A 14,288-nucleotide genomic window follows, 5' to 3' on the forward strand; every position below is an offset into this window, starting at 1 on the left:
GTGTCAGATGACACACAGTTCTATTTCACTTCAACATATGAATCTGGAGTAGGTGTGCAGGCTGTGGACCTGTGTCTGGACAAAGATAGCTTGGCCACTGTGGTCTTGGCATTGGGATAACAGCCTTTACCAAAGGTGTCATGGGCTTTGAAGACGCTCAAACTCAGGACAAAAAGGAGAAATGTGCTAAGAGGAAGGCACGCTTGGCAAACCCTCACCACGATCAACTCCCACCTGGAAACCTATGTCCCCATTGTGGAAAGACGTGTGGATCCAGAATTGGCCTCCATAGTCATTTATGGACTCACTATTAAGACCATGTTCATGGATGACAATCTTACTTGGCTATGAGTGATTGCCAAAGAAGATTACAATGCACTCCCTGTGGGGCTCAACCCAGAAGCTGCAGCTGGTGCAGAAAGCAGAGGCTAGATTGTTGACTGTGGTACTCCACTGAGGAAGTTGCACTGACTTCCAATATGCTAACTGAGCCTTAAGTTAAAGCCTTAAACAATGTGGAACCAGGTGACATAAAGGATTGCCCTGTCTGCACTCCTCAGATGGGGCACTGCTGTGGGTATGGCATGCCCCAAGAAATGTCTAGTTTATTACTGGGTTTTTCATGTTGTAGCTCCAGTCTGTCAGGAGCCGACGTGAGAAGCAGGTCAGCAATAAAAAACACTGGTGTAAGTGAAGTTAACTCTTTATTCAAAGAAACAAAACAGCTCAGCCCTAGTGGTCCCAGCAACCCATCCCAGTAGGTCTTGCCTCAGTGAAGCAGTTGTGAGGACCACTCTCTAAGGCTCCTCTCCCAATTCCTTCCCAAGCAGCTTAAGGCTCATTGCTCCGCCCTCTTCAATTCTGTGTGTGTTTTGGGAGACTGGAGGGGAGCAGGTTGCAGCAGGAGGGGGAGACTGGTTGGTCACTGTGAGAACAGGATGCTGGGCTAGATGAGTTTTGGACAAGACAGGGCTCTTCTTATGCCATTCTGTTCTTATGGGCCAAAGAACTCACCTACATTTGCTGGTAGACACAAGTCGAGGGAGTCTAAGCTTCTCCCACTGTCCCCATTCCCCCATCATCCTAATGGAAGCTTTCTTAGTGCATCTGCAGGTGAGACTGCTGTTCTTTTTGTGGTGGGGATGGAAAGGAGCATCTAGATTCTGCAGCATAAAGAGTTACAGGGGCAGCATCCTTAGGAAGATGTTAGTTTTGCTGGCCAGGTTATAGGGAATTAGTGGGAGTCTAGGTGCATATAGGAAATCCCGTTTGCAGCAATGTTTAGGTGTGTGGGTGAGCATGTGAATGGGAAGACACATCTGCAAACGTTGGCAAGTCTCCAGTTCTAACAATGTACTGTGTGTGGCTTGAGTGATGCTTTTGACACAATTCCACGTGACAGGCTCATAAGCAAACTAGGGAAATCTGAGCTAGGCAGAAATACTGTGACTTACAAAACTGGTTGGAAAGTTACAGCTGAAAAAATAGTTTTCAAAAGAATCCAAATACTGTTTTCATTTTGCAGATGTTGAAATGGCGGCTCAAGATATGCAGCAGCCTCTCAGCAAGGCTCCAGTCATTCCAGCTCATCAAACGAGTCTTCCTCCTCTTCCCCACGAGCCGAGTGTGTAATGGCCTTCATCCACCGCTGCTTCAGCTCCTCCGTCTCTGCCACCAACGTATAGACCTGCTTGGACTGCACCAGTTGGAAGATGTGACGGGTGTCGCTCTGGGGCATCTCTTTGACTTGGTAGCCCAGCAGGGGGATGGAAGTGTGAGCCTTGACGTCCTGGGAGGCAAGTGGGAAGAGAGGGGGGACGAGAGACTCAAAAGGAAGCAATTCCAGATGTTCCAAACTGACAAAACCAACCCAGAGCTGCTCCCTGTTTAACAAGGGGATTGTTGTCAATGTGTAAGGACTAAAACTATTCATGGCATGCAGCTGCATGTATCTTCCCACTAATGTGGTTATTTCTTGGTTTTTACCAAAGGCAGCCTCAAGAGGCCACTGTAATTTAAGCAGAGAAATAGCAGGGGAAGCGGTCGCTTAAGCCTTTCCTCTCTAGCCATTTTTGCACTCAAGGTTTCTCCCATCAGGAACTGCCAGAGGAAGAGCTGGGAGCCTCTGCTCCTGTTTATGGTGGGCCTGTGTACTGAGCACTTAGAACAGCAGCTTGGGATATCTTGGCAATTAAGTACCCTCAAGGGATGGAGAACCAGTGTGGCTCCTCCAGGTGTCGTTGGACTCCCACTCCCATCAGATGCAGCCCGCATGGCCAATGGCCAGGGATGATGGGAGTTGTAGTTTGGCAACATCTGAAAGGCCAAAGGTTAGCCACACCCATTGTGAACCATCTGAGCTTCCACACAAGAACAAATTCTCAATAAGCCCACACATACCTGGGGTGCAGCGTAAATGTACAGCACAAGAGGGTCATCTCGTGGGATCACAAACCAGCCACGCATGCTCCCCTTTCCGTTCTTATCCAACAGCTGCAGGAAACTGCACATCAAGCTCTGCCCCGATATTTCTGCAGACTCTTTCTGCCAATTAAACAAAAACACCACGCCATTCCCTTAATGCTCTTTAGCCCAGAGGCTCCTACTGGCTCCTGTGTCTATAGAATGCAATCTACAGAATAGAACACAACAAACAGTTCAGGGACTCAGCTGCACAGCTGCAGATAAAACGTTTTAAAAGTGGTGTAAAGTGCAATATACAAATGGGACACTAGATGGTGATAGTGAGCTATGCAAAATTCAATGTGTTTTTCAAAACATTTTTTTAGAAAAGAAGAGAAGAAGAGAAGAGTTTGGATTTGATATCCCGCCTTTCACTCCCCTTCAGGAGTCTCAAAGCGGCTAACAATCTCCTTTCCCTTCCTCCCCCACAACAAACACTCTGTGAGGTGAGTGGGGCTGAGAGACTTCAAAGAAGTGTGACTGGCCCAAGGTCACCCAGCAGCTGCGTGTGGAGGAGCGGAGACGTGAACCCGGTTCCCCAGATTCCCAAAGCATTTTCACAGTGTTTTTAATATGTGTGTAGATTCCACCCTGGTCCTGGTTGCACCAGTGTATAAAACAGGCAGGGAGAATGACTGTTTTCACTCCTTTCTGGGTCATAATGTAAGGGTGGTACAGTGATTAGAGTGTTGGATTAGGAACTGGGAGACTAGGGTTTGATTCTCCACTTGGCCATGAAGCTCACTGGGTGACCTTGGGCCAGGCACTACCTGTCAGGGCTGGAGTCAGGCATAGGTCATCAACAAAGCAATAACTCACCCTGGGCCAGTGAAGTAAACTCTTTATTCAAGGAAACAACCACAGCTCAGGCCTAGTGGTCTCAGCAACTCTTTCTAGGAGGCCTTGCCCTGATGAAGCAGTTGCAAGGACTGAAGGTCCCCACCTTCCCTATGCCCACTAGGACTCCTCCTCTGCAGGGTCTTTCCAATGCAGTCTCAGGCTGCGTCTGCACACAACCAGTCCCTGCTCTGCCCATTTCATTTCTCTGAGAGTTCTAGGAGACAAGTGGGAAGGGGAGCTGGTTGCAGCCTGTCTCTACTCTGCCTCTTGGCCATCCTCCCTCCAGCCTATGCTTCAGCACCAGAGTGTGAGCTGCTCTCTGCCATGGCTTCTTCACATTCACTAAATCCTGTCTCCTGTCCTGCTGCTGACACCTCCTCCTCCGAGTCTCCCTCTGACCACTAATCCCCTGTTTCTGAGCATTCTTCCTCTGGGGGTTCCCTGGGGGGCCGTTCCTGACTGGGGCCTCCCACCACTCTTCTTCATCCAGCCAGTCCACAGCACTCCCTCTCAGCCTAACCTCCCTCACAGGCTTGTTGTGGGGAATAAAGGAGGAGAGGGAGAACTACGTAAGCCACACTGAGCTCCAGGGATTAAAAGATGGGCTATAAATGCAATAAATAAATAATACATAGAAAACCTTCAGTGCCTTGTGTCAACATAATAGGGGCTGGAGGTCTAGTCTATTGGTTTTTCAATCTTCAGTACCATGGACAGAGTCCCTCTCACTCCCTTGTCCCCTGTCTTTCAGCTCCACTTCACACCTTTTCTGTGGCAACCAGGTTCCATCGCTATTTCCGGCAGTAAATATGTAGGGCGCAATGAGCAGATGCTTGTAGGGAGCCATTATTTGCCAGGACACTCCAGTGTTTCATCCCATTCCGTTAGGTGTAAGCATCACCTCCTACTTACTTTACTTGCCTAATTTGAGGAACCTGAATGGACTGAAAGGAGGAAATCCAGCACAGGTGACCAAGCCATGGCTGAAGTGGAGGAAAGGCAGGAAATGGGGCGGGCAATTGACTGAGACAGAGAGGATGGAGACGTCTCAGCTCTGCTTCCTCCTCACCTCCAGGATGCCTTTATGCCTTGCTTGCCGCTCGTCGGGCAACAAATGCCCCGTCAGGAAGATGTAGCACTCCACGCAGACGCGTTTGGGCCCACTCTTGTCGTATTGCAATTCGGCCTTGTACTCGGAGCACCGGCCACACACCACCTGCCTCCAGGAGAGGAACCAAAGGGTTGCTGCAGTGTAGATTCACAGAGGAAACCCCCATTCTTCTTTAAAGAAGACCTGAACCAAAGCTGAACACAGAACTGGATGAGTTCAGCATCTGTCCCCACCACCACCGGCACCCAGATGCGGCTGGACCAAGCATGGTCGCTCTTGGGATCAGTTCTCTGGACTGGCCCTAAACCAACTTGGAGTCCCAAGGCCCTTCCATGTGGCTGCCCTACCCAAAGGAACTCGGAGGAGGTGTACTCACATAGCCGCAGGCCCGGCAGTGGTGCCTTCTGCGTGTGATCGCATTGAACGGGCCCTTGCAACGCATGCACATGGTCACCAGCTTGTCCCTGATCCACTGAGGAGCCCGCTTGCCCAGCTCATCAAACTGGCAATGCTGAGGGTAAAACAGACCATAAGAACGTGAAGATATACCCTAGTGGATATGATCACAGGGTGATGTAGTCTATCATCCTGTTCTCCCAGTGGCAACTAAGGTTCTATGGGAAGCCTGCAAGTCAATGTCAGCAGGGCTGGCAACAGCATAATGGCAGGGGTGGATCTGCTGTCTGAAGCAAAATACAAACTAATGCACAGGCTGCCCCTGCCACAAGCAGAACCTGAGTGCAACAGTGCTTTCAGCAACTTATGGTTCCCAGCAACTAGTATTTAGGGGTATATCACCTCCTACAGTGGAGGTGGAACAGAGCCATTGTGGCTAGTAGTCGTTGATAGGACTTCTCCTCCAGAAATTCGTCTAATCCTCTTTTAAAGCAATCCAGGACATCACTACGTCTTGTGGGAGCGAATTCCACAATTAAGCTATGTACTGTGTGAAGTGGGGTGGAATCAAAGAACCACTGAGATGGACTCTCTGGCAATGAAGGCAATTATGGCTACAGCTCACAGGGTCCAGGACACAGACAAGTATGAAGCCTCTTCCATATTGCTTGGCACCACTGCCAGAGCCTTGTTAGGTATAATTACCTCTTTCCTGCACATTCCACTCCTCTCTCTTGTCCTCCAATCATCACACACTTTCCATTTCCCTGTTGCAGATTTCAGAATGTTCACTCATGGCCTTCCTATTAGGCAGGCATGTATTGCTTTTAGCACTGGCTCAAAACTTTTTTATTCCAGCAAGCCTACCTAGGCATGTCATTTTAGCACATCATTTTTGACAAAAGTGTTTTAAGATTACCCATTTTATCTTATATTTTTCATGTAACTTATATGTGTGTGTGTGTGTGTGTGTGTGTGTGTGTGCGCGCTTTATTGGTATTTTTGATTTTTTTAAAAAATGACAGGATAAAGTAAGCTGCTTAGAGGTCTTTTGTTCTATTAAGTGATCTATACATTTTGTGAAATAATTAAAATAATACAGGAAATGCTTTTAGAAGTGAGGTGGAGCCAGGAGGAGGAATAGAGGAGTGGAATGGACCGCCTCAGAGAGTAGTGGACTGTCCTTCACAGAAGTTTTTGGATAGCCATCTCCCAGGGATTCTTTAGCTGTGGGTTCCTGCATTGCACAGGGTTGGACACCTCTACAATTCTATGATTCTATAATTCCATGAGTGAGTACAGTCAGGAGGATTACAGTTAAATCTTGCATCTCGGCTTCCGGCCCTTGGATTGCCACCTTGAAGGTCCCACTGCTTTTCTCCTTCTTGTCAATGGCAGACTCAAAGGCCTGGAGAAGAAAAGCAGAAGTTGAAATAAAGCTCTGAGGCTCAAGCCACACATGCAAGCGGTTGAAGCCACATCTGCCCCACTCACTTCTGAAGTATGGAAGTGGGGAGCTGGCAGTCAAGGGGTGCTAAGCTCTCCCCCTCCTCCCTGTCCCCATACCAAACGTTACCTACTCTTTTCCTCCCAGCAAGTTCTTTTAATAATCATTTACGATTTCATTGATTTTGTTAAAAAGGGCAAACACTTTGCCTTTCTCACGTAGGGTAAAGGGTAGAAGCATGGGTTACCTTTATCCAATCATTCATCTCTTCCTGGGACCTGCGTAGAAAGAGAAGTCACCTGTTAGAGAAGAATAGTCCTCATCGTTCTGCATGAGAATCAGAAAAGGCAAAATTCTTATGTCAGTTACCTGGTTTGCAATTCTAGAGTTCGTTGTTTCCCTGATACAAGGAAAGCATAAGGAAACTGCACATCATTCAGCTCCCGAACCTGCAAGTCCAGATAAGTAAAACAATTAGCACTGATGTGGGTCAAAAGTTGCTGCTGCTGTTTCTCTGATGGCTTCCACTGCTGTCATATTCAATTTACATCCATACCACTGAGATCAATGGACTTTAGTAACGGGTCTTTCAAGGAGTCTGCACCTCTCACTTAAGTAACGGGATTTCAGTCAGTCTACTCTGAGTAATGCAAGTGTTGGATATTTTCACACACAAACAGTGAATTTTATTTTTTCGTGCTTTGTTCCATGAGCTGTCCTGGTAATTTTTGGAAGTTGAAGGGATGGGCTACAAATTTGATTAAGTAAATAATCAACAAATCAAAGGGAAGAGAGCAGCAAGCAAACACCTGAACCAATCCACATGCAAAAGTTTGGCAGGGAGGGGAATGGGGACAACTCACCTGAAGCATGCAAATATTTAAAAGTCCCAATATGGTCAGATATATGCCATACCCTTCCTTGGGTAGCATTTATAAAACCATGGGCCAGATTCAGCTAGCTGTTCCTGCAGGCGAAAGCCCACTCAAATACTTCTGCTAGCACAAGGGGGCTTTCCTCCCTGCACACACAAACACCCCCAAATGGGCTGAGGGGGGTTCAGGAGAACACCCAGAACAGGGTGCAGGGAGAATAGAAGGAATATTGTTCCTTCAAGCAAGCAGAAATGATTGCACTGAGACTGTGATCTCTTTAACACCACATTGCATTCCTCCCCTTATCATCCCCCCCCCTACATATGTGTATTTCGGGGGGGTACTCTGCTTCCTGCTCTGCTTGTTATATTTTTGTTTTATGTTTCTCCAGATGTCGCCATCCTGTGGAAAAATATGGGGCAGGGCCACCCCCCACCCCACAAGTATAATTAAAAGGAATAACCTGCAATGAAATTCTCTGACCTTCATGCCCTCCACATCAATCCGGCTGTGCACCTGAAACGCTGCGCCCACTTGGATGACTTTTGGCACACAGTACAGCAGCAAGTTATTGAACTGAGAGAGACAAGAGGTGGGGGAGAATAAAGCCTTGGTGGGAGGGGGGCACATCAAGTCTGAACAAAGAAGGGCCAAAAGAAGAGAGCGAATGTCAAATGAACCAGTCAATACAATAATGGTTTGTCTTGGTTAATCTCTCCCTCTGAAGACTAGAGACTTCAGAATATGAACCACTCCAAACAAGAGAAGAAGGAATTGTTGCCACCAATGGGTCAGGAAAGAACCCAGTGCATGTATCACTTAGTGCTATGCCAGCCTTTACATGACCTCCAGATGTTCTGGGCACCAACTTCCATCAGCTAATGAGGTACTTGGCTACTGCGGGGGGGGGGGTGGCATTTATTGCTGGCACACTTCTCATTCTCCCTGGTTGCTTGAAAACCAGAATACAATTATCATTTGGATTATTCACTTCAGAGGCAGGAGGGCAATAGCCCTGCTCCACTGTTGCCCCCCCCCAGCAGATGGTATTCATGAACATATCGCCTCTAAGCCTAGATGTTTCAAATAGCCACCATGACTACAACTAGTGGCCACTGGGTAAATTATCCTCCATGAATTTGTCTCGTTCCCTTTTCAGCTCATCTGAGCTAACGTCCACCACCACATCTTGAGGCAGCAAATTCCAAAAATTATTTGGGTGAAGAAGTGCTTTCATGCCAATCAGTTTCATTGGCTGACTGTCTTCCTAGGTTCTAGCATAAGGAGAGAGGGAGAGAAACTTCCCAATCTATTTTCTCCACACTGCACATAATTTTCAGTGCAGTCCAGTGCATGCTTACTCTCAGAAGCAAGTCTCATTGTATCCAGAGAGGTTTACTCCCATGTGGATATGCATAAGGCCACAGCCTTTGTAAGCCTCTGTCACAGTCTCAGTCACCTTTGTCCAAATGAAAAAGTCTCAGGAGTTTTAAGCCTTTCTTTGTAGGGTATCAGATTCAAGGCTCTTATTATTTGCCCTTCCCTATACACTATACACGTGGGTGGCGCTGTGGTCTAAACCACTGAGCCTCTTGGGCTTCCCGATCAGAAGGTTGGCGGTTTGAATCCCCGCAATGGGGTGAGCGCCCGTTGTTTGGTCCCAGCTCCTTCCCACCTAGCAGTTTGAAAGCACATCAGGTGCAAGTAGATAAAGAGGTACCGCTCCGGCAGGAAGGTAAACGGCGTTTCCGTGCGCTGCTCTGGTTCGCCAGAAGCAGCTTAGTCATGCTGGCCACATAACCCGGAAGCTGTCTGAGGACAAACGCTGGCTCCCTCGGCCAGTAAAGTGAGATGAGCACCGCAACCCCAGAGTGGTCTGCAACTGGACCTAACAGTCAGGGGTACCTTTACCTTTACCTTTATACACTGTAGACATACCTTGCATATCTTTCCAAACTCCTAAATATTTCTTTCTTTCTTTTATCCAAACAGCAGCACAACTTCTCTGAATTGTGCAAAAGAACACAGATGTCCAACAGCAATGTATTGCTATCTTCCCTTCCCACCACCCCCCAACCTGATTAATCTCTTACCAAGAACAGGTATTTCTCTGTTGTGTTGTTGTGCCGGAATGAGATTTTCTGAATGGGTCCCTCTTTTATCAGCTCGTTGGAAGGGTCCACGATGTCGTCTTCAAGCCCCAGCCTGTGATACACCTCCCAAAGGTTCTGGAGTCGTTCCTGCAGGACCATCAGTATTAAGATGAACAAGACAGGGACCAAATAGCTCTGTTGCAAATGTCTCTGGCTGCAAGGAGTCACTCGCATGAGTTCAGTGCACTCACCATTTCTGCAATGGCAGCATTGGAGTGTTTGGCTGCAGTGAAAATCATTTCCAGGGCTTCTGCAAAAACACCAGAGAAACATTTAACTCTCAGGGCTCTCTCACACAACCCATTTGCACACCTGTATTCCTTGCTATGGCAGCACTGGAGGGGTGCTCTGTGAGCCTTGAAGTATTTCCCCTTGTGCCCCATGATAAAATTACATTGGTGCCATGGACTGGTATTTTAATATGTACTAAGAATAAATCTAAAGAAGAAAATATGAAGATGGAGCGATCCTGGGTAACCAATAGGTGTGATCAGGTTTTTGAATATTGAATTGAGTCAATTGCATAAATATCATCAGCCCCTTTTGATTAACTGGATGATTGTTCTCCTTGCTTACATATATAAAGGGAATGTAAAAGTAATTACATGTATATATGCATACATACAATTAAACTTAATAAAAAAGATATAGGTGAACCAGGATCATATTTAGGAGGTGCAGGGAGTTTTCAAAACAATGACGTCAGTGACACATTGATGGACCTTCTATCTTTGTAGTTCTTAAAGCAACAGAAGTCCAGCCCTGAAGGGAATGAATGCAGTAAGCTCATTGCCCAATCTCCAACACTTTCCCAGGGTTCTTGCAGTTGCAGGGCACTGAGCAGGAGAAGGGAGGCACAAGCCTAGCAGGGGAATTGCAAATCAACCCTGGTATGAAAGCCTTAGAATCACTCAACTAGCAGGTACATGTGTGTCACTGCTAAAGGACAGTCTCCTCCAACAAAACAACTCCTCTGTCAACTTTCTTCTTTGCCCACATCACAGAATGGACCAAATGGAGCTCTTACTCTCTGCATCCTCCCTGTCCAGTGCCTCTGGAGGTAGCTTTCGTATGTAATCCTTCAGAAGGAGTTCATATCTAGGAATTCTCTGTACTGGCTCCAGCATATGATGCTGCAAGGTTAAGTTGGCTGAGATCTCCCGTCTCTGCTCAGGATAGTAACAATAGCAGAAAGAGAAAGCAGAAGGCATCATAGACATGAGTATATAAACATTAAACTACAGATACTTGGCTGGCCTCACCACTTCACAAACCATGATGACCATCTACTGCAACCTTCACCGACACGGTGCTCTCCAAATGTTTTGGACTACACCTCCCATCAGCCCCTGGGATGGCTGAGGCTGATGGGAGTTGTAAGCCAAACATCTGGAGGGCACCAGCTGGGTGAAGGCTTATCTATCATGTCTTGGTGGTGTAACAGATGGAAGAAATTTAATGCTTTGGTTCAAGTCTTTCTACAGCACAGAGATGGAATGTTTGAGGTCCTCTGGAAGCAAGAAATTCCCAGCCACTGCAGCAGAAGGAGTCCAGTGTCTCAGGAAGAACGTGAGGCATGGGACCAACGCAATCTTTTGAGACCTGGGGTACAGGGCTCACCAAGAAGCACAGAAAGAACTACAGAGCCTATTATCCCAGCTGAGAGCAGCTGGCTAAAGATTGGTGTAGAAGACATTAGTCACCAGGCTAGGCAAAATGGGTGAAGAAAGGCTAGTCTGGATGGAGAAGGCAGTGTCCTTCCAGTATTTTCTCAAGGAGAAGAAAATGCCTAAGTTCCATGCTACATATATGCAGGTACAGTGGTACCTCGGGTTACATACGCTTCAGGTTACATACGCTTCAGGTTACAGACTCCGCTAACCCAGAAATATTGCTTCAGGTTAAGAACTTTGCTTCAGGATGAGAACAGAAATTGTGCTCCAGCGGCGCGGCAGCAGCAGGAGGCCCCATTAGCTAAAGTGGTGCTTCAGGTTAAGAACAGTTTCAAGTTAAGTACAGACCTCCGGAACGAATTAAGTACTTAACCCGAGGTACCACTGTACACAGTTATGGTGTGGGTGGCCTCCCTGATAGAAGCTACCCTGAGTTTTAAAAAAGGTTACTGTGCAATAAGCTCTGAGACCCTTTCTACAAGACCAAGTTCAAGGTGTTACTTTTAGTATTAACAGCTTGAGTCCAGTTTACATGGAAGATCATCTGACTCCATATATACCCTCTTGACTGCTCCAGTCTGCAGAACTGGCACTACTACAGGTATCACATAATACTCATTCTGCATTTGTAAGGAATTAATCTTTTAGAAGCCACACTTCCAAACTCCCTGCCTATTGACATCAGGTAAGTGCCTTCACTGTTCTTGTCAGAGCCTGCTAAAAACGTTTTTCTTATATGTATATGCTTAATAAAAATTTAAAATAAAATAAAATAATAAAAATTAAAAATAAAAACATTTTTGTTCAGGGGAGCCTGCCCAGATATGTAGAATTTTGACAAGTGTTTTTATCAGGGTTTCTTTCTGGCTTATCATTGATTTTAATTATGTTTTGAAGCTTTCAAATTGTTTTATAATTGAGAATGACGTTCTTTCATTATTTTTGTAAACCACTTCAATGTGTTCCCCCACCCCAAACAAGCAGTATAAACATTTTATGAAAGAATAGCGAAATAATTTTCACCTGAATGCTTGAGATGAGTTCCTGGAATGGCAAGGACTTTTCGGACCACGTGGTGATCAGCTCGACTGCCTTGTCAAAGTTCTTCACGTATTCGCTATACATCTTCAGGAAAGGGGCTACCTTCTGGATGATGTCCCCAATCCTGGGATTGGAATCCCTGCAGGCAGAAGCCAAGAGAACAGGTCTGCTATTTGCATCTCTGGAAAGGCAGCCAAAATGGTCCAGGGAAGATGCTTTGGGAAATGCCTGTCTGCCTCTATCTCTGGTCTCAACTGCAATGCCCAAGCATCGCTGGCACTGGTTTGTGACATCTGCAGGAGTCCCTGCTGGATGCTGCCCAGCTTCTACACAGTTTTAACAGTACACCACAGCACAAACAATCCTGGCTGTCTCTGTTTATTAACATCTTCAGTAAAAAAGAAAAAAGCTAGGAAGTGAAATGATTGTCCTCATACGTCCTCCCGTCACAGGAAGACAAACAGATACATGCGAGAAGTACTGCTGATTTAGTTCTTATTTATCTAAGATATTTCCTCATTGCCCTTCATCATATAATTGCAAGTCTTTGTTCTATAAAGGTACAGTAAATGTTGCCAAACTGCCCTCTGCAGACAAAGGAAGTATGTAATACAAATATATCTATTGTTTCACACCAAGATTAGTCCTTTGTCAGATGGCACAACCTATAATAGAGATCTATTTCATGGTGGGACAAAGAATTAAGGTTTTAACTCAAAGTGACCCTTCCACAGACCTCTTGTATGGTATCTTTTCAGATTCTAGACTTCAAATAATACAACAGTTGCTTTCAGTTGCATAAACCTTCACACACACCCCCTCACTTCCCTTTCCAGGAATGCAGTGGGGAAAGCGGTATGGCTGCCCTAACTCACCAGTTCTCCATACGTTGCTGCAGCTCTGGCAAGAAAAACTGAGCATGAAACTGGTAAATGGATGAGATGTTGGAGAATATCATTTTCACCACCTCTTCTGGGAATGTTCTTCCACTCCTGGCTTCCTTCAGCAGCTCTGAGAAAAACACCTGGAACCCAGGGATGGACAAAGCTGTCAGTTCTGGTTTTTCTCGGTTGCTCGTTTTTCCAGCCTTAAGTTCAGTCGCCCACATTTCTGCATCAGATTGTGATTTATTTATTTATTTATTTATTTATTTATTTATTTATTTATTTATTTATTTTACAAATTCACCAGGTTTTCATGCACTTTTATTTTAGTATGCACAATTTTCCAAAGTAAACTTTCCCTTCACCCGTCCCTCTAGAGCTCTGGTTCCCAAACATATTTGGTCTACCACCCCCATTTCAGGAAACAAAAACACCATTACCCAGAATGCCCCTGTCAAGTAAACTACAGACAATCCTCATTTTGCACTGGGGTTACATTCTGGACCCCCTGCACGCATCAGCGGAACCCGTGTAAAGCAGTCTGCCTAGCCCCCATTCCACCCTTTCAGTGATGTTTTAGGGATACTTCTGGATTCGGTGCCAACCCGTGCGTGCATGCGCAATTGTGCATCAGTCAGAAGCACATAAATCTGTTGTCGCCCGTAACAAACCAACCTGATCCAGAAGATGAAGGCGGCTGACATAGGCCTGCTCTGTTTGCAGGAGCTCCAATGCTATTTTTTTCTCTTCTGGCTCCTGTGTGTATAAAGAGAAACTGTTTGATCATGGGGAGCATTAAGCATGAGCCCAGTGGAGTAGATCTTGCTCTCCTGTCAGTGGGGGCACTGCAGATTAGTAGGGCTGGGTTCTCTAACTAAGGTTGTGTTTGTGTGTGTACACAATTATGCATATTCATAGGAACATAGAAAGCTGCCTCACACAGGGTCCTGCCATTGGTCTATCAAAAAGAGATCATTCCTCACTCTAGACATTGCTTGCCTGACAGCGCCAGTTGCCCAGAACATTGGCCCTACTCTATGTGATCTGTAACAACAACACAACAACAATAGTAATCTGGCGGTTAATGACCTGGTTTTTGTTGCTGCTGGAGTCTGTCCTGAGGCTTGCCTGGAAGTCTGCATCTTGTGGAATCCTCCAGCTGCCTGCACTGATCTTGCCGCGGAAAGAGCTGAGACACTTGACTGTGAGCCCTCTGGGAGCCTCTCGTGGCTCCATCGCTGATTCTGCATGGCAGGGCATTTGGCTGTGCGGTACAGGCATTTGCTTGGCTTCGCTCATAGCTCTTCTGCTAGTCGCAGGTGGAAGCAGGTAGGACACCATGAGATTCGGTGCTCTCAAGCAGGGCCCAGACTTAGGAAGGATCTGCTCCTTGCTGGGACTCGGG

At 46.4% G+C, this 14,288-nt stretch overlaps 1 protein-coding gene across 1 annotated transcript; it reads right to left on the bottom strand.

The window, feature by feature from the left end:
• Positions 1-837: 837 nt before the first annotated feature.
• FGD2 (FYVE, RhoGEF and PH domain containing 2) lies at positions 838-14,288 on the bottom strand. The gene is made up of 15 exons (XM_053392956.1): positions 13,973-14,288; positions 13,559-13,639; positions 12,875-13,023; positions 11,982-12,138; positions 10,313-10,451; positions 9,477-9,535; positions 9,226-9,372; positions 7,616-7,708; positions 6,627-6,706; positions 6,505-6,535; positions 6,126-6,218; positions 4,791-4,925; positions 4,373-4,519; positions 2,401-2,544; positions 838-1,789 (listed from the first exon to the last, which is right to left on the bottom strand). The coding sequence occupies exons 1-15, from the start codon at positions 14,222-14,224 to the stop codon at positions 1,577-1,579; spliced, it is 1,920 nt and encodes a 639-aa protein (XP_053248931.1). The 5' UTR covers positions 14,225-14,288; the 3' UTR covers positions 838-1,576.

The sequence above is a fragment of the Podarcis raffonei genome, chromosome 6 (assembly GCF_027172205.1).
Source record: "Podarcis raffonei isolate rPodRaf1 chromosome 6, rPodRaf1.pri, whole genome shotgun sequence".
Taxonomy (NCBI): Eukaryota; Metazoa; Chordata; class Lepidosauria; order Squamata; family Lacertidae; genus Podarcis; species Podarcis raffonei.